This window comes from Frieseomelitta varia, unplaced genomic scaffold, assembly GCF_011392965.1.
Source record: "Frieseomelitta varia isolate USP_RPSP 00005682 unplaced genomic scaffold, Fvar_1.2 scaffold_187, whole genome shotgun sequence".
Taxonomy (NCBI): domain Eukaryota; kingdom Metazoa; phylum Arthropoda; class Insecta; order Hymenoptera; family Apidae; genus Frieseomelitta; species Frieseomelitta varia.
Genome location: NW_025109605.1, coordinates 121772 through 146257, shown reverse-complemented (window position 1 = coordinate 146257; position 24486 = coordinate 121772). Strand labels below are relative to the sequence as shown.

At 24.6% G+C, this 24486-nt stretch overlaps 1 protein-coding gene and 1 long non-coding RNA gene across 6 annotated transcripts in view; one reads left to right on the top strand and one right to left on the bottom strand.

Moving 5' to 3' along the window:
- The window catches only part of LOC122539011 (4-coumarate--CoA ligase 1-like), a 64265-nt gene that overhangs the window by 39144 nt on the left and 635 nt on the right, over nt 1-24486 (top strand). For 3 of the 5 annotated variants that reach the window (XM_043673569.1, XM_043673568.1, XM_043673571.1), the window contains 5 exons: nt 10847-10978; nt 13651-13858; nt 14624-14957; nt 16449-16743; nt 21112-21652. In XM_043673569.1, coding sequence (XP_043529504.1) covers nt 10847-10978; nt 13651-13858; nt 14624-14957; nt 16449-16743; nt 21112-21652 — 1510 coding nt within the window. Of the gene's footprint in view, nt 1-7079; nt 7116-10846; nt 10979-13296; nt 13591-13650; nt 13859-14623; nt 14958-16448; nt 16744-21111; nt 21653-24486 lie in introns of those variants that run through there. The other 2 variants (XM_043673570.1, XM_043673574.1) reach the window with 2 other exon arrangements.
- Nucleotides 1331-23854, bottom strand: LOC122539012. Its single transcript, XR_006308969.1, has 3 exons — nt 23842-23854; nt 15766-15776; nt 1331-1461 (listed from the first exon to the last, which is right to left on the bottom strand). It is a non-coding gene; the product is annotated as an uncharacterized LOC122539012 (long non-coding RNA).

Genomic DNA, 24486 nt, shown 5'->3' with positions numbered 1-24486 from the left:
ACTTTCATTTATCAATTCAATGTATTTTTTTATAAAATGTCATATTGCATAGGTATTTCTAAAATATAACATATATTTTTGCTATTTTTAAACATATATGTTTGTTAAAATTGCAAATAATATTTGTTTTCAAGTCCTTTAACAGGCAAAACATTGTTTTCTAATTGTTATCGTAGTGTTATCCTGTCGAAGATATATTTTTGGAACATAATTATAATAAATCCAAAACAAATAATCATGGACAAAATGTTGAGTTAAATCATATAGGTACAAAATTGTGAATTTTACACACAATTAAACATAATTAAAAAATTTAATCTATTTATTGTTAATAGAAAAATTTGAAAATTTATTTGTTTTTTCATTGTAGATGTTAATTTTTTATCACTGATACAAAGAGATAAATTAAAAATATAGGGAAAAAATTCTCATCAACTTTTTTAATGCTCTTCTTTGTCCTTAAAATTCAAAAAGATATAATGATTAATTTCTATATTTTTTAAATTAAAAACAAATGTTTTGTATTTAAATAAAATCTAACAAATAGTAGTTGTATAAAATTTATTTAGGCTAAATCAGTTTGACTATAGATCAGATTGACAATCTCATTTTTATTCCATTCACTGATTTGCGAAAATTTTTTAAACACAGATGTAATTTAAGTGTTAAAGAATTCATAAAACAATATACGTAAATAGAGAAAAAAATTTTCTCGTTATCATTTTGGAAACATTAGCTAAACCAATATTTTTAACTAAAAGCTTTTCAGGCGAATTTATCGTAATGATCAATTTTTCTTTATTAATTCTATGTTTATATATTGTAAACGTCGTTAGATTTATTACATTATTGAAATTTTTAATATAACATAAGTTTCAATAGTTTCGTAATTATTCGGTTTTAACTTAATTTTAATAAACGATTATTTTTAAAATATTTTGATCATTTCAATTTCTCAATTTACTCTCTACCAGTTACTAAATAATGTACTAAACAATGAACAAGTATTAAATACAAGTGCTATATTTAAACTTAGGTAAATTTTTAACGTAGATAACAATTCATTCAAGTAGATAACAATTTTCATTTTTTGTATTACTTCAAAAAAAAAAGTATAAATCCTTTAGATGTAACTACATGTTATATTAAAATAATAATAATAGAATTATAGTAAGAATGTAAATAATCGGTATTTTATTGTTGTTTTAATTGTATCCATCATCACCAGTATTGCATTGATAATAAAGTTTAACAGATGCTTTGTCACTTTCTATCAATATTCAAAAGTTTCTTTTCCATTCTTGTTTTGAACTGAAACTGTGCAATTTGAATTGCAAATTCTGCAGTGATCATGTAAATTGGAATTGGCTGAATCTGAAGATATCGATTTAAAGATTAACTACTGTTGCAGAGATTAATTCTGTGACGCAATTGATCTGGATTGACATTAACTAGTTATAACTGAATATAATTAATTTATTTCCATAGATTACATGTTTATATTTTATTAGTATATTTCCTACTTATTAGTAAGAAAACGATAATGATAATCCCTCTGTATAAATATTGACAAAATTATGAAAGGTATACAGAAAGAATATATGGTTTTTTTCGCTAAGTATAATGTATGGTTCTTTTCGTAAAAGTCAATATTCAATTTGACAATATTTCATTAATAAGTATGAATTTAATGTATATATAATACGTTTTGACAAAAAGCATAAAGATTACAAGAATGTAAATTTTATTTATTATAAAATTAAAAAAATAATTGTAAATAATTGAAGTAAATAAAATAACCTAGAAACTTCAAATTCTATATTACTTTAGAATTTTTTACACTTATTATCAGTTTATGTCAATTAAAATAAATAAACTTTAATAAACTCTTTAATAATAGAAGCTTAACATAAATTCAACTAATTGAAATTTACTAATTATAATACCAATATTGCATGGAATTAGAATTTTTTTTGCAATATTATAATATTAGAGTTTCACAAAACATATAGAAAAAGTTATATTAATTAAATATTTTGCAATTTGATCTAAAACCTGACAATTTCACTAAATAATTAAATTTTATTGTGTGTGGTCCCTCTTTCTTTCCAATACTAACTAAATATAATTTTATACAATTTTTACAATTACATTTAATAATTATTTATTTTATGATTTTTAACATTTTGATGGTCATAAGAAACATGAAATCACTTGATTTCTTAATGATGATATGTAACGTACTTTAAATCCTGAACTCATAAATGAAAAAAATAACTTGATTTACATATCGATAATTATTCTAATATATTTTTATATCGTTTAATATTAAAATCGTTAAAAATATTGATCACTACTTATTTCGATAATCGTAAATCCTTTAATCACCGAGACAATTAAGTCTTATCCGACTCTGTTCCTAGAGGAAATTGTTTCTCCGGTTTGTGTCAAAGTAAAATCGTATCGTTTCATTTCTACGACGTGAAAACAAAAATATTTTTCCGTCTTTCAGTTGTGTTCCCTGCAGACCACCAAGTCGATACCGAAGGAAAACAATTTGTCAATGAGACGTTTCCGTCGTGATATCGAGTTTTCCTTCCAATTTATCCGATTTTTCGCTATTGCGCAGTTATGCGATAATTTAATATTATAAGCATCGTGGTTTTATATTTTATTATTGGCTTAATTGGCTAATAAGGCTCGATTAAGTGATGATATGCTCATCATGTTATGAAAGGATCGATATTTGATACGTCTTTTCAAATTCTATTTTCTTACATTTAACATCATTGTTTCTTCTAATTATAGTTTTCTTACATTTAACATCATTGTTTCTTCTTTTTTTTTTTTTTTTTTTTTAATAAATGAATTTATTAAATGAATTTATTAAATGAATGTATTCGTTTGTATATGTATAAATCTTTTGATAAAACGAAAATTCAGATTATTTTCATTATCATGTGATCTTTTCATTAAATTTTATTATAATCATAAAAAATCACAAAAGTAATGTAATATTTATTGACATGAAAAATTGTTAATGATTAAGTTAAGATTTTAATCATTATAATTATCTATATTAAATAAATTCTAATAATATTAATTTGTTTAATATAGATATATTAAATTTGTCAAAAGTATTAGAAGTTAAAAACTATACCTACATATTTTGTAAATATTCAACATTTTAAAATATTTATTTATTGAATCATTTTGAGGAAAAATTATAGAAATATTGCTTTATATAAATAGCAAATAATCATTGACTTAAATTTTTATATTATAATGCATAAATGATACATATAAATTTACAATAAAATTTTTGAAATAAAATAGCACGTATAGCGAATGAATAAAATAGCATAATTAATTAAAAACTACTTAATTGATAGATTCTATTCCATTCGCAATAATATTCAATAATGGTGTAAATTTCGTAATAACATTCAATAATTTGTCAAAAATGGAACTGTATGACAATTAAGTAAAATCGTTAATCTGCGTAAATAAACAATGAATTGTATTTAATAAGTGAATCTGCCAAATATTTTCTCGAATAATTCATTTCAGCAAATGTCATTTGTAGTATCCAAAATCCAAGTATCCTCTCACGGTTGAATATACATTGGATTCTATCATTGTGCAATCAGTTGTGGAAGTTCAAGCTAATACCACTACCGAACCAATCAGCCGTCCTGATAAAGTTCTCTGTCTCCTCTCTTTCAATAATGAAAATGGACACTATAATCTTTCAGTTCAATTATTATATGTCAAAGTATACGGTAGTGATATTCGAAAATTATTATAGGAACTTCTTTTCTGCTGCTGTATATGTATAATGACCAATAATTCTGCCATTAATAATATTGATTTGATTGGTCATTATACATGTACAAATTTCCCCACTTTAATACAATGTAAGACAAGATTAATTAAATTTAATTAACTTAATTAATTAAATTGTCTTTTTCTCTATTTTATTCATAGTTAAAATAATTAATTGTGTGAGTGAGCACAGATGAAAAAAGATCGAATTATTTTCTGAAAATTTTCTATTTGCTATTCAAAGTATAAGTTTTTATTATTATATGTTTTCTAGAAATTATTATTTATTCAAAATCAATATTAAAAAAAAAAATGAATTTATTTAATATCTAATTACAATGAATATAATTTGTAATGTTCAGTTACTGCTTCATTACGGTTAATTAATTGAAATACTTGCTTTCATCTTCTTAATAAGTTTCTTAATTGAATTTTAATAAATTTCCTTCTAACACAATTGAAACTTTTGCAATCTTCGAAGAAGTTATTTGAGGTCTAAATTGCTTACATTCTATTGAGAACTAAAAGAGAGAACTAAATATAGTTTGTTTTGCGTTGCTGCTAAATGTATGAAACTTAAATAAAAGAAAATAAATTCACGTCCATCTTGTTTTTAGCTTCTCTTTTAAATTTCAATTTGAAGTTACATTTTTTTAAATCATCTAAAGCGACGAAAGAAAGTTGAAGTTAGACGACTAATCCGTTTCATATTTGTAATGATGATATTCGAAGAGAAGTAAAAATTTTCTTAATTTTAGTAAAAATGATTTATAGAGAATTTTCAATATATCTAACAATAGCTGGAAACAAGAAAAAAAAGTCAACAATATCAAAGTCTGTTATAATTGTATTAATTCTCTTATGTGTGTAAATATAGGTGTATAGAAAAATAAATGTCACGACAATATGATTCTACATTTTGGATAGATGGAAATTTATATAAAAAAATTTACCACAAAATAAAATTGAATTCTTTTATTGTTGCATCATACTTTACTTATCGCTAGGATCAAACTTATCAAAGGAATCATGAATTGCAAATGACCCTCTCTCTTGGAAAACATTCTTAAATTACCATTAGTTCTCAGATGATCTTTATTAACAATATGTTATAATTATATTATATATAATTCTTATTCGCTGTATTATTCGCTTATTTGAATTTTTAATCACTAAATTGTTGATGTAGTCGTTGAAAGTCGCGTCGACCTTTTACAATATATCATATATTTTATATTTATATGCTATATACAATATATTATAGTGTATTATATATTTCTATGTTGAGTAAATAATATAGCTGTATGAATTATTTGAACTTTGATATCATTTTTTAAGAGAACTGGTCATTTTCAACTAATGGTTTGTGTTGCAAAGTTGAACTTCATGATAAGTAGAACGCGATGCATGCAAACAAAAGTTATTTTTAATCTTGAAAATTCAAGATCAAGGTCACAAAATTTTTGGCGAAAGTTTTCTGTATCAAACCATTTTTACCAAATAGATAAGAGTGTAATTATAACTATATGGGTGTCGCAACATATAATTTTGTAACATTCTATACGTATAATCACATTTAAGTTTCAACAATAACCTAATCGGATATGAATGTTTTCAAAAACATAAAAAATACAATATTAATCATTAGGATGAAAAAATAATAATAAATTGAAATTTAATAGGAAAGATTATTAACAACATCAAAATAGAAATTTTTCTAATTGATTCACAGTAGTAATTGTTTAATAAAAATAATATTTATTGTTGTTAGCATCAAGTCAATGATAGGGACACGATTTAAAAGGCATGCTTTGCGTTTTTACGTATTTATACTTTTTCGTAAAACTTAAAATTTGTTACTCTAGCTGGCAACTGATTTTTAGAAGTTCTTAAATAATTTCTAAGATTTTTGGATTATTAAATAATTTCTAAGATTTTTATATCCTAAATAGAAATAAAAATTCAATAGAAATTACTATAAACATTTAGACGGCAATGTGATCTGTTTTTCCCACAACCAAAGTCTTGATCACACTCCCATTCACGTAGAAAAGAGAAATTTCTATGGACTGCTCAAAATTTCTAATTGACATACCTTACTTTTTTTGATAATCTCTGTAACGCATGAGGATATAAAAATAACGCTCTTATCATATCTTGTTCTCTTCACAGATAACCAGAATGTTTTTGGATTGCGAACATTTCAGACTGCGATATTAAATTTTGTACATATATAAATACTAAGGATCGAATTTTGGTTGTATTTAATAGGTTCTATTTAATATTTGGTCCTTCGAATAGGACTTTTCGAAAAGTCAGTGCATCAATTGTATACTGTGCAATCGTGTGTGTGATTCGTGAACTCATAGTGTCTAAACACAGAAGGTACGCAACATGTATGAATGTGACACAAGAATTTTATTTTAGCTGATGCTGATCCAAGAAGAGTGGTTAGACTTTGACGGACTTTATGTGGATTTGGTTTTATATTGTATGTGTAAGGATGCAACAATTGCGAGTGTGTTGTATGATGCGTTTTTGTTCAGAAGCGAGCAGAGGAGTATTCATTGCGAGTCTGAGAAGTGATGTTGATCTGTGAGAAAGTGAATTCATAAATGATAGTTATTATATACATTATTCAATTTATATATATATATATATATATATATATATATATATATATATATATATATATATATATATATATATATATATTAAACATATTAATTAAGAGTGTGTATTTTATTTAACTCACTCACACTTTAGGAAAAATCCGAATTTCAAATTCGAAATCTTCGCATTAAAGAAATCAATTAGCACACATCACGACTTTACATTATTCAAAAGGTCCATAATCCAAATCCTGATCCAATACAACGATCTTCCGTAAGTAAAGCATTTCTCGATTTTCGTACGTGAATTTTTATACGTTGAAATACTATAGACAGCAACGTAAAATGTTATATCTTCGAACAGATCCAAACTGCCCTGACTTGCTTTAAATCATTTCGATTCATAAGACGACTTCATTCTGATTAATGGAATAGAGCTTCACTGCTTCCCACACGAAAAAATCCATTGGAGTTAGATTCTGTGAACGAGGAGGTCAATTGACAGCTCCAGCACGACCGATCCATCTTTCGGGAAAATGAATATTAAGTTGAAGCAAAAAGTGTACCTGTTAATAACATTGAAACATTAAAATTGAGAATAAGCGTGTAACGAAATGTACTGTCAATCGATCACTTCTTCTGTTATTGATAGGTGTAATGATCGTCTCCAAGCTGATGGTAATCATTTTGAGCAACATATTAATTACAATAATTACAATTAGTTTTAGTAATAAATACAATAATTTTCTTTAATAATATACGTAATAAACCTGAATTATTTCGATGGCATACATTACTAAGTCCTACAACTTTAGTAGTAAATATCTCTTGAATGAAGCATTTGCGAGCATACTTCCAGAGGAAAAAAAATTTGTTTGTTTTAGGGTCCTAAATTCATATCTAAAATTTGGCGATTTAACCTGGGAACACCTTGTATATAGATGTATATATGTATAGGAGAACGACGAGAATAGTATTGAAGTTTAATCCACTAAATTTCTTGAGTAATATACAGATGTATATTAACAAAGAAAAATAATACAGAAAAGAGAATAATTACATTGTTTCAATGCTTGCTTACCACTCATCGTTTCTTCTCTAATCCATGGTTTCTCGCTGAGTCGTGCATATACATTCATTCGCCCGTACTCACTCTCGCGCGCGCTAGTATGCTTAAAAGTGAATTTATTATATAAATTATTATATATATATATATATAATATATATTATATAATAAATTATATAAAGTACTATAATTTAATCCAAATATAGTTCTATATTTGTGCAAGACATTACTTTGTAACACAGAAACAGAACCTATCAAATATTATTATTTTCTATTATTTTTAATATTAATAATTTCAATCAAATATTGCAATAATCGATGTATTATCAAATATCGAAATGAATAAATATATAATTTTATAATAATTTATTATTCAACATTGTAAAAATTTGGTCACAAAATTTGTTGCGCATTATGGTATATAATATATAATATGAAAAAGGAATGAAAATTCTTCATTATAAACAGTGCAAAATTTAAAAAAATGATGCATTAGCGTTTATAACATATGTATTATATCACGTCTTATTAGCACCAAATTATTCAGTGGTTATTACATGACATTCATTAAACGAAAATATTTCTTAATAATGCAATTAAATTATAAATAAATTAGAAGAGAGAATATGTATAATAATTATGTTATAATTATATAACTATAAAGTAAGTAAATAAATAAATGCAAGATTAAAAAATGAATAAGAACTTAACAATTTTGAACTTTAATTCTGATAAATTATTTTTGAAATTATTTCTCAACAGATCATACAAATATTTATCATGCTACAATACAATAGAATTGTTTTAAGTTGTAGGAGCATATTATATTTTCAGGAACTTATATTTCTAAAATGTGCAGTTGAGTATAGATTGAAAATATGTTCACAAGCTTCTTATATCATAAGAGAACATTAGTATACATGAACAATAACCACGCATAGTAAATATTCCTTGACGTTTGCAGCCACTTTGAAGTCAATAAATATACTAAACTGAATAGTCTTCACTAACTGTATTTGGTACTTGATTTGAATTGTTTGAAAATAATTCTACATATTTTATATAATATAATGTAATGCTAATTATAATTATAATATAATACTAATAACTAGTACTAATAATATAATACTAATAACTTATAATTATAATATAATACAAATAAACGCAATATTAAAATATATAAATCAAATAATCGTAGAAGCAATATATAACATATTATACTATATTACACTATATTATAATCTATAATTTAGAATCGTTCACCGTGTAAAAATATTTTTACCAAAATTCACTATTGCTTTTTGCAATAATAATGATCGGTCAATTGCACCTGAAATATGTGTATACTTTGAAATAATATTTATTTATTTGTTATGTAAGGGGTTTTGTGCATATTATAGAACTAAATATTTGGGTGAAAATTGAACCAATTAAATGAAGGAATATATGTTGTACGTGCAATGTCTTTTATTAATTAAATAGTAAACTTCCGTATCAAACCTTGTAATAACTGAGCCAGCATGTTTCATTATTGGAGTTTAAATTTTCACTAAATTTACAACTGATGTCCATCTCAATAACAGAATCCATTATAGACCGTTTCAGTGTAGAATATAAAGTTTATAATAAATAGTTTGGCACTTCTCTGGAGTGTAGATGTCACAGATCCTTTGTAAAATTGATACGATAGTTAAAAAACGGAATGTAAAAAGAAAGTAGACGTTCAGTAAATTTATAAATTTATCTATAATTATTTCAAACTTGTTAATACTTTCTAATTGAATTATTTCATATGAGATGAGATACATCAAATAAAACAGAATTTTATTTAAAAGCAAAATTTTATTTCAGGTTTGGTATTAATTAAGTGGATAAAAATTTACAATACTTTTTTTTCTCTAGAAACACAAAAGATTGTCAAAATAAAAAGGTAAACGTAATGTTTAGGAGACCCATCTTCAATGACCTAGATTTTCACTTACCAAAGTGACGTTTAGAAAACTCTAATCATCACTCGTTATTTGTTGAAAAGTTACGATCTAAAAATTAAATTTTATTTACAAACCACTTGATCCACTTCACCAATTTCATTAACAATGAAATATACGAGTCATGTATATGTTAAAAGAAGTATAGTTCTGAATGTTATCAGCTGAGAATTTATCCCAATATGTATCTTTTTAAAAAAAACTTGTTACTTTTTTGCTTATTGATTTGGATTAAACAAAATCTTGACCGGTGGAATCGATAGTATGTATACAGGATGAATCACCTAAAAGCTAAAATATTTTTGAAATAATTGATTATATTTAAAAATGTTTTAGACAAAAATAAAATGATTTCGAGAGGAGCGTTAATTTATATAATTATTATTGTTTAATGTTGATGCATGGAAGGTATTTGAAGGTCAAGTTTGTTTTTTTAAGTGAAATACTTCATATTTTTTAATATATTATTTAATATATTATTCTCGTCATTCTCAATATTAAACTATTTATGCCAAAAAAACCATTAGATCAGAAAATATTTTAAATAAAATATTGCAGTGATACTTGTTCAAAATCGAATTTCTTCGTTCAGTTTCATATTCTTGATGTCAGATAGTGTTTTATTTCTCAAATTATTCACCAGATTTGGACTCAGTAGATTTTTTATAATATGATTTTACTTAAAAAAACAAACTTGATCTTCAAATACGTTTTCTGTACCTACATTAAAAAATATCAGTTACATCAATTAATGTTACTCCTTTCGAAAATATTCAATTTTTATTTAAAACATTTCTTGATTGAACAATTAATCATTTTGAAAATATTTCAACTTCTAGTCTTAAGTGACTTACTCGTACTTTAGAAATGGATTTTTGTACATTTTATTTGTGTATAAATAAAATTTCATAGTTATAAAGTGATCATATTGGCTATAATCAATTCCATAGAGGAATTTAACTCAGAAGAAAAGGCGAAAAATTTATAGGTGATTTGAAAAAGATTTATGAAAGATTTAATTTAAAATCTAAGAGACATTATAGAGACAAAGTTTTTTTTATTATAAAGTAAGGGAAAAATTTTTTCTCTGAAATCCAATAGAAAATTTTTTCTTTCCAACGTTCGATTTTATTTAAATAATAACATTTCTGTCACATATTTTTGTTGCAGTTTATATGATTAAAATTAATATTTTTAACAGTAGGACTTAAATATTATGGGCAGTAATTAAAAAAACATTTTCAGTAATGTTTATAATAAATAATTACTAATATTATAAATAAGCATTTATATATATATATATATATATATATATATATATATATTTGCAGAAACTACAATTTTTATCATTACAGGTACTTTTATCTTGCAAAGTGAAAATGGAAAATAATATACTTCATGGTCCGCCAGTAAAAAAAATACCAAACATAACTTTAGGGAAACATCTATTCGATTGTCTACGTTCTAATGGTGAACATATTATGCAAGTAAGTTAATTATTTTTAAAACAGAATCGCTCATTTATCCGATGTTGTGACATATTAAATCAAGACAAAAAATCAAATTTTTTATTCCATTTTTTAAAAATACAATAGAACTTTGCTTATATAAATTTCTCGAGGTACAAATAGTTTATATAATAAATAATTTATATTGGAATTTACATAATAAAAATCGACTGATTTTTTCATACAATATTGAATTCAACCAGAAATCATTTAATTTAGTATTTAAAATTTGATTTAAATAAAAGTTGACATAAACAGATTATTATTGTACTTTGAAAATGTGTTCCTAGATTTTTATATTTAACCTTAATTAGATAACAATGGCTTCCAAATAATGGTTGTCAGATTGAAATTTTTCATGCATTTATAGAAAATTTGAAACTACAAAAATGCATACTATGACATTTAATAAATAAAACAGTCGTCTAGATTCTTGAAATTGTATTCATAAGAATATGAATTTGCATAAAAGTTCAGAATTACTATATACACATTATATTGAAAGCAAATGTAAAATTTTTACAAAACCTTATAGAATTTTTTTAATATTATTTTCTTTGATAAAACAAGTAATACCTCATCGATTTTAATAATGTCGTTAAACTTAATATACTGAATAATTTTTTTTTATACATATAACTACGACTTAATTTCAATTTTCAAAATATACATATATTTTAATTACTATACAAATGCATGTTATATTCTTAATATCTGAGATATGACGAATTAATAATTACTAATGAATTAAACTGAAATATTAAATCATTAACAATCCGATATATAGAAATTAAATTAAAACATGGCATGTCAAACCTCTAATAGTGATTTTATTAAATCTTTCGTTAAATATAATTTATTAATTGTAGTATATGTAAATTTATTTATTAAAGTTAAGTATGTTCCCAATTTCTTGATGATGAGAATAGATTTTTAGCATAGGACTCCATTTGTTATTAGAATGCAATATAAATAAATATGAATAATTGTCAGATTGTTTAGATATTTAAACTGCCAATATAGTTCAATTTGTAGTTGTAGACAAATAGTTCGTATAAATAATCTATGTAATTGGAGTTTATACGTATAATGGGAGTCCACTGATTCTTCCTTTTACTAGTGACTTTTGTTTTTATAATTTTAAATATTCATTTAATCCGTTTAATTTATTAACTAAAATTCAATTCAAATAAATAAAGTTCATAACAAGCGGAGTTCTACTGTAATTCAGATAGTATTAAAATTGAAATACTTAATATGATTATTGAAATACACAATCTTTAAAATCACAAATAGACAATTTCATAATCGCAACAATAATATGCTAAATTAAATTAAATTATATATTCATTTATTTACTTATTTAGATATTTTATCTGTAATATTAATTTATAAAAAGTATAGCATTAAATTGGTAAAGCATATTTCAGTATGTAAAAGGGAACAAAAATTCATTAAAAGAGTCATGTGCTCTAGTCGCTATTTTTTGCTCAATAACCTAGGAATGTTATCAAACATTATTAAAATTCATTTGGCAATCAGTTCAATCTATTTCGCAATCGGATTGCAATCGAATTATCTACAAGAATCTTATAGCATTATTTCTTTTTCTAAATTGATAGAAGATGCATTAGGGAAAATATTTTGCGTCATTTTTTATTTTTAAAATTATTTTTAGATGTCAATGAGAGATTTTGTTTAAAATAAAATCTGTATTATGTATGTACACAGTAGTGGATTTAACTCTTATGAGACCTAAAGCTAATAATCACTGGAACTTCATTTCATTTTGAAATTCAAAAGCAAATGACAATTAATATTATAAAAGCTTTATCGCAAAATTCTATATACTATACATAATATAAGGAACAATTTGCATATACGAAAATCAATACTTATATTCTTATAATTAAAACTTGTCATAATAGTCACTAAGAACATAAATAAGAACATAAATAAATATTGACTTGGATATGTAAATTGTTTTATTTCATCATACGATAACTATCTAGTTATATCATTTTCGATTGACAAAATGATTAAATTATTTCTACTGTATGTATATGTTAATATGGTATATTTATTTATGATATATTTATTTTTTATTGTTAATTTGGGGATTTCTTTGCGTTGTAATATTGTTAAAAATATATCTATTCAACAAACATCGTTTCAGCCAGATTAAAATTTTTATTCCGGGTTTAAAAAACATTAACAAGTATATCTTACCTAATTCTAATTTTATCATTTTTTATAGCTTAATCATTCTTTTTAACAAACAATTTTGAAGACCTCATAGTCAAGGCCCCTGCATATACACAAAATTTAAGGAAGGGGTTAAATCATAATTTCATTGCTTTTGAACATCTTATAATTCTCGTTACAAGATAAATCTTTTCAGTATTTAATATCGACAATAAGATCGTAATGAATAATTAAAAACTAATACGTATGTTTCATTGTGAATAAGCGACTTGTATTACAACTATTTTAATATTACAATTAACTATATTAGTTTCGGAATGATAAGCAAGTTCATAAAAAAAAATAGGTTTGTTCATATAAAATGGCATTACCTATAAAATGAATTGGTAAGTCACTTTTATTATCACATTATATATTGTAATATTTGAATATTATTATTATTTTAGATAGATGCTAATACTAATAGACACTACACTTGCAAAGATATCCTTGAGAAAAGCATAATAGTATCTAATGCTTTGAGGAATTATGAGATCAACGTCGAAGACAAAATCTCTATTGCGGCGGAAAATCATCCAAATTACATGACAGTGATGTGTGCCTCATTATTTATCGGAGCTACATTTACACCGTTGAATCCAACGTATACAGAAAGTAAGATATTTTTGAAACAAATTATCATTAAATAATAAAGATATCTATGTATGTAAATGTGTGTATATTTAATACTATAAAAAAGTTAACAAAATAGAAATATAAAAAAATAGTAAAAGAAGAAAGAAAAGCTTTTTCCAAAAAAGCTGATCAGTTAATTGATTATGCCATATGTAAATTAATGAAAAATATTTCAATTCAAGTTCATCGTAGAATTTCACACTTATTAGAAAAGGAATTCATCAATTAAATGTTGTTCATTAAGACTAGATTTATTTATTTCCAGAATTAATAATAAAATTTTAAATACTACATTATTTATTTCGAGACTATATCTTAAAATTTGACGCAATAAATGTTAGTGATGAATTGTTTGAACTCGCATATTAAAATATAATAAAAAAGTTATTTATAAACTGAAGTTTACTTATAAATATGTCATTTTTAAATATAAATTTAAACTTAACATAAAAAATAAACTAAAATTTACATTCCCAATATTTATTTCATATTTTATGAATATATATATAACATAAATATCAAGTCGTGTAATTTAACTATTCTGAATAATTTTTTAAAATAACTATTCTACAAGTAAGTTATTCTAAAGAATTGTTTTTGTTTTTATATTGAAGAAATCTTTCACAAAGCTTTTTGGATATTTATAAATCTTTTTATAAAACTTGCAATTTGTAAGTTATTCGGAGTAATGCGATTCAATACGTACATTATCAAACTATACTTAATACACAATTTTTATTCCAGGAGAATTTAAACATATGTTGGAAATTTATCAACCACGACTCCTATTTGTATCTCAATGTACCGAAAAGATTTTGGCGAAAATTGCATCTACTTTAAGCTGGAATATGAAATTAATTGAGTTGGACGACAAGTCTCTTGATGAAAATATAATAACATTAAAGGAAATTGTGGAGAAATATAGAAATATTACGGATCTCAATATGTTTTTACCAACGCAGATAGATGACAACAGCAAAAGAACAGCAGTTATTTTCTGTTCCAGTGGTACAACGGGCTTTCCAAAGGGAGTAATGTTATCCCATAAAAATTTATTAATTTTCATGGAAGCTGCTAAGTAAATAACGTTAAATTAATATTATATATAAGCATAAGCCCTTATAGTTAGATTTTTAACTATTTAATATTTAATCTTCGTCTGTCCATTATATCAATTTGACACAGTTTTCTTATAAATATGTTATACTATTTTACCGCACATGTGCAGGTATAGTTAACTAGAATAGATATCTACTTTATCAATATAACATACAATAAGGAACATAACTGAACACATAACAATGAAAAATTGATACTTTAAATTGTTATAACTTTGTGAAACGGAAAAATCATGTAATAATCTACTTTCTCTTTCATTCTCGCTTGAAAACGTAAAGCTATTTTAACTGCTCCGTCGTATATTTTATATTAGCGGAAGTAGAGAAAGTAAAGATATTTTTTTCTCGATAGCTGTAAAAATTCAAAGCTCTTTGAAAACAGCAAAAATATTTTTCATAACTAAATCTTGAAGAATCTGCTTTTTACAATGATCTCTCAAAACCTGTATGATTCATTTTAGCATTTTATTAAATTTTGAATACTAGGATTAAATGTTAGGATATTTTGAATTTTTGTCATTTAATCTTAAATTCAATAAAGTAGCGAAAAAAATTATACAGAAAGTTTTAAGAAGTCATTATAAATAGAAAATTTCTATTTTCAAAACCACAAAATCTAGTCATCCTCGTATAGTTAGTATAACAGTTTAAATTTTAAACTTTAAAGAATTGAAAGTTTTTTATCTAGATAGAGATAAACTTATATGTAAAACTTAAATTTTTTAGTATCAGTGTCATTTCAAGGTCATATTTTTTACATATCTGAACGTACTTTTTTACTAGTTATACGATGCAATAAAAAAAAAATAGTTTTATGGAGAAAAAACATCAATGACTTTAAAAAGTCCTTGAAAAAAATAAGCTTATCAGTAATAGATTTTTCGATACTATTCACGATAGGTACAAAATATTTTTTTGTATCATCAGAATTCGGAAAGATATTTAGGTGGCTTCATCCTGTATATGTACGGCAGAAATCTAAAAGTCACAAAATATGAATCTTATATGTACATGATTAAATAAAAATTTATTATTGTTCATAACAAAATTTGCAAATTCAACTAATTGTATTTTTATTATATTAATCTTTCATCACTATGTCAATTTGAGAGGATAAATAACTGGAACTGCGACAAACGGACGAGGATTAAACTAATATATCATTATTCTAATATTATACGTATTTAATTGTATAATATTTATATGCATTTAATTGTATAATATTTGAGATTATAGGACAGATATAAAATATTTAGCTTTTATATATTTAACACATGTAAATAACTAGAAAATTCTATTTCTTTTTTTTTATTTATCTTGTTCAATACATCTCAGCATTCATTTTATTGTTATTACGTTTTAAAATATTTCATAGTCAAATTAAGTTATTAAGATAAATTATTCTATCTTAAATTATAATTATTTAATACAACAACTTTTTTTTAATGAAGATATCCAGGTTATGTAAATATTGAACATGGAGATCGAATAATGATTTTCTTGCCATTGTTTCACGGCTATGCATTTGGAATGATGACCATAGCAATAACTTGTGGTGCAACTGTATGCATAATGCGAAATTTCGATTTAGAAACGTTGCTCAAATCTGTTGAACAATATAGAATTACGAATATACCGTTGGTTTCTCCAGTTTTAGTAACTCTTGCGAAACATCCAATGGTGTTAAATTACGACTTCAGCAGCGTAAGAGAGATAGTATGCGGTGCAGCTCCATTTCCGAAAGATGTAAGTTTTTCACCAAAGTTTGTTCAAATCAAGAAAGTTATGACAACATACAGTCTGAACTTGATAATGCAGAAATAAATCCCTCTTCTCTTTCCTTTCCTAATACACAAAATTAATCAGAAACAAGTTTTAAAACATTTAACAAAGAAAATGAATATTACAAATGTTCACTATCTATGATTGCGTCTCTGAAAACATTGAAAAATTTTTTTCTCGACTAAATTCATCATTTTAAAAAATGAAATTCCGCCTTTAAAACTTGCTGTACGATTTTTTTTTAGTACTTTATGAATGTTAGTATTAAATTAAAACTATGAATGTTAGTATTAAATAATAAACATTTAAGAAATCCTAATATTTTGTCATATAATTCTAATATTTTAAATCCTTTGTCATGTAATTTAAAGTTCAATAAAATGGTGAAAAAAATAGCAGGTTTTGAAAGATATTTATAAAGGGGAGATTTGTTTTCAAGACTGATAAATCTAGTCATGAAAAAAATTTTTTATTGTTTTTAGAAATGTTTAAATTTAAAAAAAAAAGTATCTTTACTTTCCTATCTGCTGCATGTTGTAAAAAAATAAAAAATAATTCAAGATTCTAAAAGTAGTGGTTTTAAGTTTTAAACGAGACCACGTTATTTTGTTTTACAAAGTTATAACAGTTTAAATTATCGACAATATTTCATCGTTATTAATTTAGTTATATTCTTTGCTACGTCACGTATATGACATTACTCGATGATCGTATTCAGAAGATTAAAATATTTGTTTTCAATATTATCAAAGAAAAATATTTTATATCGATCGCAAAACTATATTATTTGAACAAGAAACTAATCACATTTTAGCATTAGATATTGAAAGTGAATGTTTCATTCATTTCTATTGTCAAAAATTGAAATACCATAACTGTCACAGATATATAGATTGTACTATTTATTTTGATCATCTTAAATATTTCCATTGTTTTTGGAAACAATTTGTTCAAAATTTTGTTCACAAAAGTATTTATTCAGTTTTTTTTTTTTTGTGTAGTATTTTGAAGATTTCGCAGTTATCTCTACTTTTTTTAAATGGAATGATATATTTTTCGATTCGTTAACTAATATAGCTCGATTCTCTAAATTCTCTAAGACATTCTCTAAATATATATTCTCTAAATATTAAAAATACTAAAAGCATGTTCGGTAAATTGTTAGTTTATTTGTTATTTTAACTTTAATAAAATCTATGTATAAAAGATAAGGACAGTATGAATACAAGGATATTGTTCCCATCTTTCTTCGCTTTTAAATATATTTTATTATATTTCGATATATTTTACAAAATTAAAATTGAAGTATTTTCTAAATTTGATAATTTTTCGACATACATAGTGAATGTCGAGCTTCATCGATCAATGCATAAAAAAATGTATAATTTCATTTGAAGAAGTAGACGTGACCTTGAAAATGTCTTCATCTAGACAGATTTAATGATCATCGTAAGATGTCTCTCTCGAAACACAAAGTTTATTTGAATTTTTCGCAATAACTTTTGGAGAGTATTTTGGAGATAATTGAATATAAAAATTCACATGTATGCGAATATGATATAAAGGAAACATCTTGTATAATAACATATAGTATGACATAATTATGAAATATATTCTAATTATTGTTTAATGGCATTTAGAATGCCAGGTATATATTTAAAAACTTATTTCGAACTGCATAGATTATAACTTTGGTATGGCCTGTCGCATCGCTATTTACGGTTGACTGCTCACAAGCTAATATACAGGGTAATTATCGCAGCAGGTTATATTTCAAAAACGAGATAAAATTAATTGATATGCAACTTTTTTTTAATGAAATCGTACATTCTTTTATACATTAATCGATAAAGCTTCATATATAGACATTCTTTATAAAAAAAAAATATTAATCTACGTAGACATGTTAAAAAACTATTAGTTTAGAAGATATTTTAACTTTAATTTTGTAAAATCTAACGCATGAAAGAGGAAACAATATTATATATAATAGAAACAATATTATTGTATTCATAATGTCTTTATCTTTCATCCACAGATTTCATAAAATTAAAGTTAAAATATCTCCTAAACTAATCATTTTTCGACATACGTAGGTTAGTACTTTTTTTTTATAGACAATATCATTTTATCAATTAATGTATAAAATAATATGATCCATTGAAAAAAATGTTGTATGTGCATTTTCTAGGTACAGTTACACGAAAAGTAAACTTGCAGAAAAATAAGTCTCCTTCAATCAATTTTCTCTTTTACAATTTTTTCTATGTCCTACCATTCTTGAAACATAATCTATTACAATTGCGAGACTCACCCTTATAATAAAGTTTAATATACAATAATAGTTTTTTTTTAACACCATTATTTTTAATACCAACCGATATTACCATATTATAAACTAAATAGTATCAAAAATACTTTTGCGTATAACCTGAAAATTACAGCAGTGGCATATAATGAAAACAATACATTTATCTCAACAGCATACATTATCTACAAAAAGTGCACTACTTAATTGGAATTAATGTACAAGATATATATATATATATATAAATTCCAATCTACATAAATAGACTAGTAATATATTAAAACATAAGATATACTACTTAATTGGAATTATTAAAGTATATTAAAGTATAATATACACTATTTAAAATTGGAATTATTATATGTTAAATTTTGTATCATTAACTGTTTTGCCAGCATGGACGAGATACTTCACTTCATAACACTGCTGTTACAATTCTAGTAACAAGTTATTTTGCGTCACTATTTTGCTCTTGCGATGATGTCTCGAGATATCTCGCATATTTCATAACAGAGGGAACATCTCGTGCAGCAATAACAATATCTTGCGTTTTTTTTTCAATTTATCCTAATAAAAGGTACACGAGATAACTTGTCCATGGCATCGCACAAGAGCTAAACTGCGACGAAATAACTCGATAGCGATGTTATGATAGCTTGTCGGTGATATTGTACAATCGACATAATTCTGGTGAGATATCTCGTCCATGGTAACGAAAGGGTTAGGTAATATTCTCGTACAACTGCAATAATTTGATATAAAATAAAATATAGAGCCTACTGAAATTTGATTGAAAGTAAGCCTAATGAAAATAAGATTGTATGCAAATATTTTCTAGATCCATCAAATTTAGCGAGATATGTCCTATTCTAAATAATTATTTTACACAATCTTAGCATCGGATGTACGATCGAGGAGAAGAAATGATTCTACATAAAAAAAATAAATCGAAAAGAAAGAACAATATTTTTTTTAGTTAAAGCTTCGTTTTTGAAAAACATCAGATTTGAAAATTTATCGGTAATACTTAAATTTAATTGGAACTGGTCAGAAATAAATAATGAACAGAACATTATTCTACGTGCGAAAATAAGTCAAAAATTAGAATATCTTTTTATGCTTCGTTTCCCAAAAATTTCAATTTGAAAATTTATCGAGCTATGTTTATTAAGCCAATTCTTATCTAATTTTATCAAACTCTATTTTTTTGAAAATGAGGTCTTAAACGAAAAAAATAGAGAAATAAATTCTTTATTTTTCATGTATTTTTTGGTTGTACATCCAATGCTGAGACACTCTGTATACAGACTTTACCAACATGTTTGCCCTCGTTTTTTATAAACGAGTTATATGCGCCATGAGTCAATTCGTCTTTGTTTTCGAGATATAGACAGAACTATCGAGTTAGAATTATTCTGTATTTTTTGTAAATGTATGTAATTTTTTTGCATGGAGTTATGTGAAATCGAAGGTATATTTGGATATAAAAACCTAGTACATGTAATGAATTGATAGTGAATATTTGAGTTCATAGAATCAAGAGGTAAATTTGTATAAACCAATCTGAACCAGTACAAAATCAGTGTAAAAAGTAACTTAAAATAAATCACTATTATTAAAAGTTATAGTTCGAATGTATTTGATTATCTGCGTTTTACACTATGTTTCTTTTCATTATCTCGAAAACGAAGATAAATCAACCCATAGTGTGTAATAGTTTGTGCTCAAAATAATCTTTTAAGTTTTATAAGTTTGACGGATCTGAGATCTGAAATATCCTGTACAGTATTTTCTTTGATACACAGGAATTTCAAAACTTTAAAATTAAAATTTTCCCATCATTAAGCACCATTAAAATTCTACTTCTCTATTAAAATTTGGAAAAAAAATGTTAAATTTTTAACAACAATATATTAACTTCGCTTATTCTTGATAATTATTTCATGTAGCATCAAATTAATGTTAATGAATTTCAATGAGATCATCTTCACTGTGAAAATGTGTTCTATATGTATTTCTTTCAGATTGCAGACGAAGTAAAGCGACGTACAAAAGTGAAAACTATTCGAAACGGTTATGGCATGACGGAATTAACGATAGTATCAAACATAAGCAACCCGATGAGCAACGATAATTCCGTAGGTCCTGTAATGGCTGGCTTGAAATACAAAGTGGTGAATACTGAAACAGGCAAGACACTTAGTGCAAGAGAAGTTGGAGAAGTTTGCTTCGCGGGTGATCGGGTAATGTTGGGATATTTCAAGAATCCTAAAATCACTGCGGAAACAATTGACAAAGAGAATTGGTTGCATACTGGCGATCTGGGATATTTTACTGAAGAAGGAACGCTATATATTACAGGACGTATAAAGGAAATTATTAAATACAAAGGTTTTCAAGTTTCACCATCCGAGATTGAAGAAATAATAATGTCGCATCCAAGTGTAAAAGATGCGGCTGTCTTGGGTAAACCAGACGAACTCAGCGGAGAGTTACCAATGGCTTTGGTAGTAAGACAACCTGGTAAAATTATATCAGAGAAAGAAATTCTGGATTTCACTAATGGTAAGCTCGCTTTCTTTTTACTGTTTATGTGGAAACACGTCGTTACCGTAAAGCGCACAAAGAATAAACAACAATCGTCAATGGTAGTAAAGGTTCTATGCGAAATATAAAGGAATTACTTCTCGTTAAAAGAATTTTATTAATAACCTAACAACAATTAACTAATTTTGGGAATAAACTCTAAAGAATATTTTCATAATCTATAAAATCTGTACAAAATATGTATATTATTAATATCAACATTATTATATTAATTTAAAAGATGTAAAAATTGGAAAATGATTTACTCATTAACTGAAAAGAATTATATATGTATATTCCAAGAATTATACATATGTTCCGGACGTGATAATTTTTTCATAATTGAATTCTCAAGTTTTATATTGTATCGTTATATTTATATTAAAATGTATCAATTCATTTTCATTTATGTTTTATTCTGTACATAATAATCAAAAAATAATACTACTAATAAATAATACTAATAGTTGACAGATTAATTTAAATGTATCGATGATTAATATTTATATTAATATAAATGCAGCGATTTTATCCGAAATAATAAGTTGGTATCAAATTTTTTCATTTAAAATTCCACTTTCGAAAAAACTGATTTTGAAAATTAATTAAATAAGCAATAGATCGGTAAATAATATTTGACTGTGTTGACGTTACGTTATCGATAATTTTTAACTGATTTTACTTTTCACTTTTTGCAATGCTTCTATTTTTAGCATTATTAATGTTTAGAAGTGCCAAGAAGAATAGTATTAACTCTTTATCTTACGATTTTCTTCTCAGTCTTCAGTAAACATTAGTTATTATAACATGTTACAATGTATCAGATGTAAAACATTGAGAGCATTATATATTTATATTTGTTAATTTTCAATTTGAAGAATAAAAATTGAAAATTCAAATTCATATTCCATAGAACTACAATCTGCTTTTGCTTTCAAATCAAACCCATAATTTCTATTACAGTTTGAGTAACTCGATATTATAACTCAAAGGGTTACCGATATTGTATAAGAAATATTTCGTTTTTAGAAATACTTTAATAAACATATAAGACTGGCACACTTCGAAGTAGGTATTATTCAAATTTTCTATTTATGGGACATATCTAAATTCATCAATCGTCTGTCAATCATTAGAACTGAATATTGAATAGTTGATCAATTTCTTAATAATATCGCGAGTTTACAAAATGATTCCACATAACGAATTCTCCGTCTCTGCATATTAGCAATACTATTACAATAATTTATAAAAAAAAAGAAAAAATCATATAAGAAAGGAAACAAATTATGTTTGTAATGCATTCTAACTTTTGTTACTCTTGAAGCTAATTTGGACAGGTATTTTTCACACCTATCATTTCATATTATTGAACATCGTAATAACTATTATCGTAATATCATATTCATTAGTCGCTTGCAGATCTTATCAATTTTTAAAATTGATGCTCTCAAAAACTAAGACTAGAATGAAACCATTTAGTATAAAATATTTTACTTATTCTTTTATGGAATCATCCTCATCCTAGTTATATTAATATTTTCAACTAATATTTCCATTTGTATAATAAATACATATATAATATATATATATATATATATATATATATATATATAAAATACATATATTGGACCAGGATGGTGTTAGAGAAAGAGAAATCAAATAAATTATTAACTAATTCTTTGATTATAAATTAACTTGATTTTTACGAAAAATATTTTATTTTTCACCTTTAATGCAATAAATACAACATTAACTTTTTAAAAATGAAAAAAATGAAGAACATACCTTTTTTATTTTCATATTATTTTGGAAAGTGTAAGTGAATCAAATAAAATACACACTCTTAATTAATATGTTTAATATATATATATAAATTGAATAATGTATATAATAACTATCACTTATGAATTCACTGTCTCACAGATCAATATTACTTTTTAACTCAGACTCGCAATGAATACTCTTCTGCTCGCTTCTAAATAAAAACGCATCACGCAACACACTCGCAATTGTCTCACAACACTCATGTCTTCGCTCGACTCTCATGCATTCTCACACATACAATATAAAATCAAATCCACAGAAAGAAACAGCAATTTATCCCAGATTTAACGATATATGATGTAATTATATTAATTATAATTAATTAAATTAATCCTTTTGACTCAAATAAATCAATAAAAAGGTCTCTCTTTCTTATCTATTTCTTTTCAGTTGAGAAAGTAAACTCAGTTTTAATCTTAAATTATTCTTTTGTTGAAGTACGTACATAAAATCATATTTTATTTATCAAGCTAATGTTTCTGAAAATATTAAATATTGTAATATTTATACTTATTCCGCCAAACCGAACAGTAATAAATTTAATATCTTATTTAGCAAATTAACTATACATACAAATAGGCTTATTCACAATTTTTAACTTAATTTTTACTTAAGTTATTTCATAATATATCTATGACATATTTCATACTTCGTTCATTCTTATTGTCGATGAAAAATATTAATAATTTTAATGAATAATTTCACAGAATGATGAATAGATATCTTTGAAATATGTTATTAATTTATTAAGTAGGAAGATCGAATTCCAGAACCAATTTTGTCTTTATTAATTGTTAATTATTCCATAATTATAAAAGTTTAGATAAGAAATGACCCGATTAGCAGGTTAATATCATAATAAAATACAACTAGTAAATACGAAAATAAGAAAATATTATATATAAACAGATTGTGAATTTAGTGTAAAAAATTTTCTACTCTTATAAATAAAAGATGAGAAGAAGAAGTTCTATCAAAAGATGAGA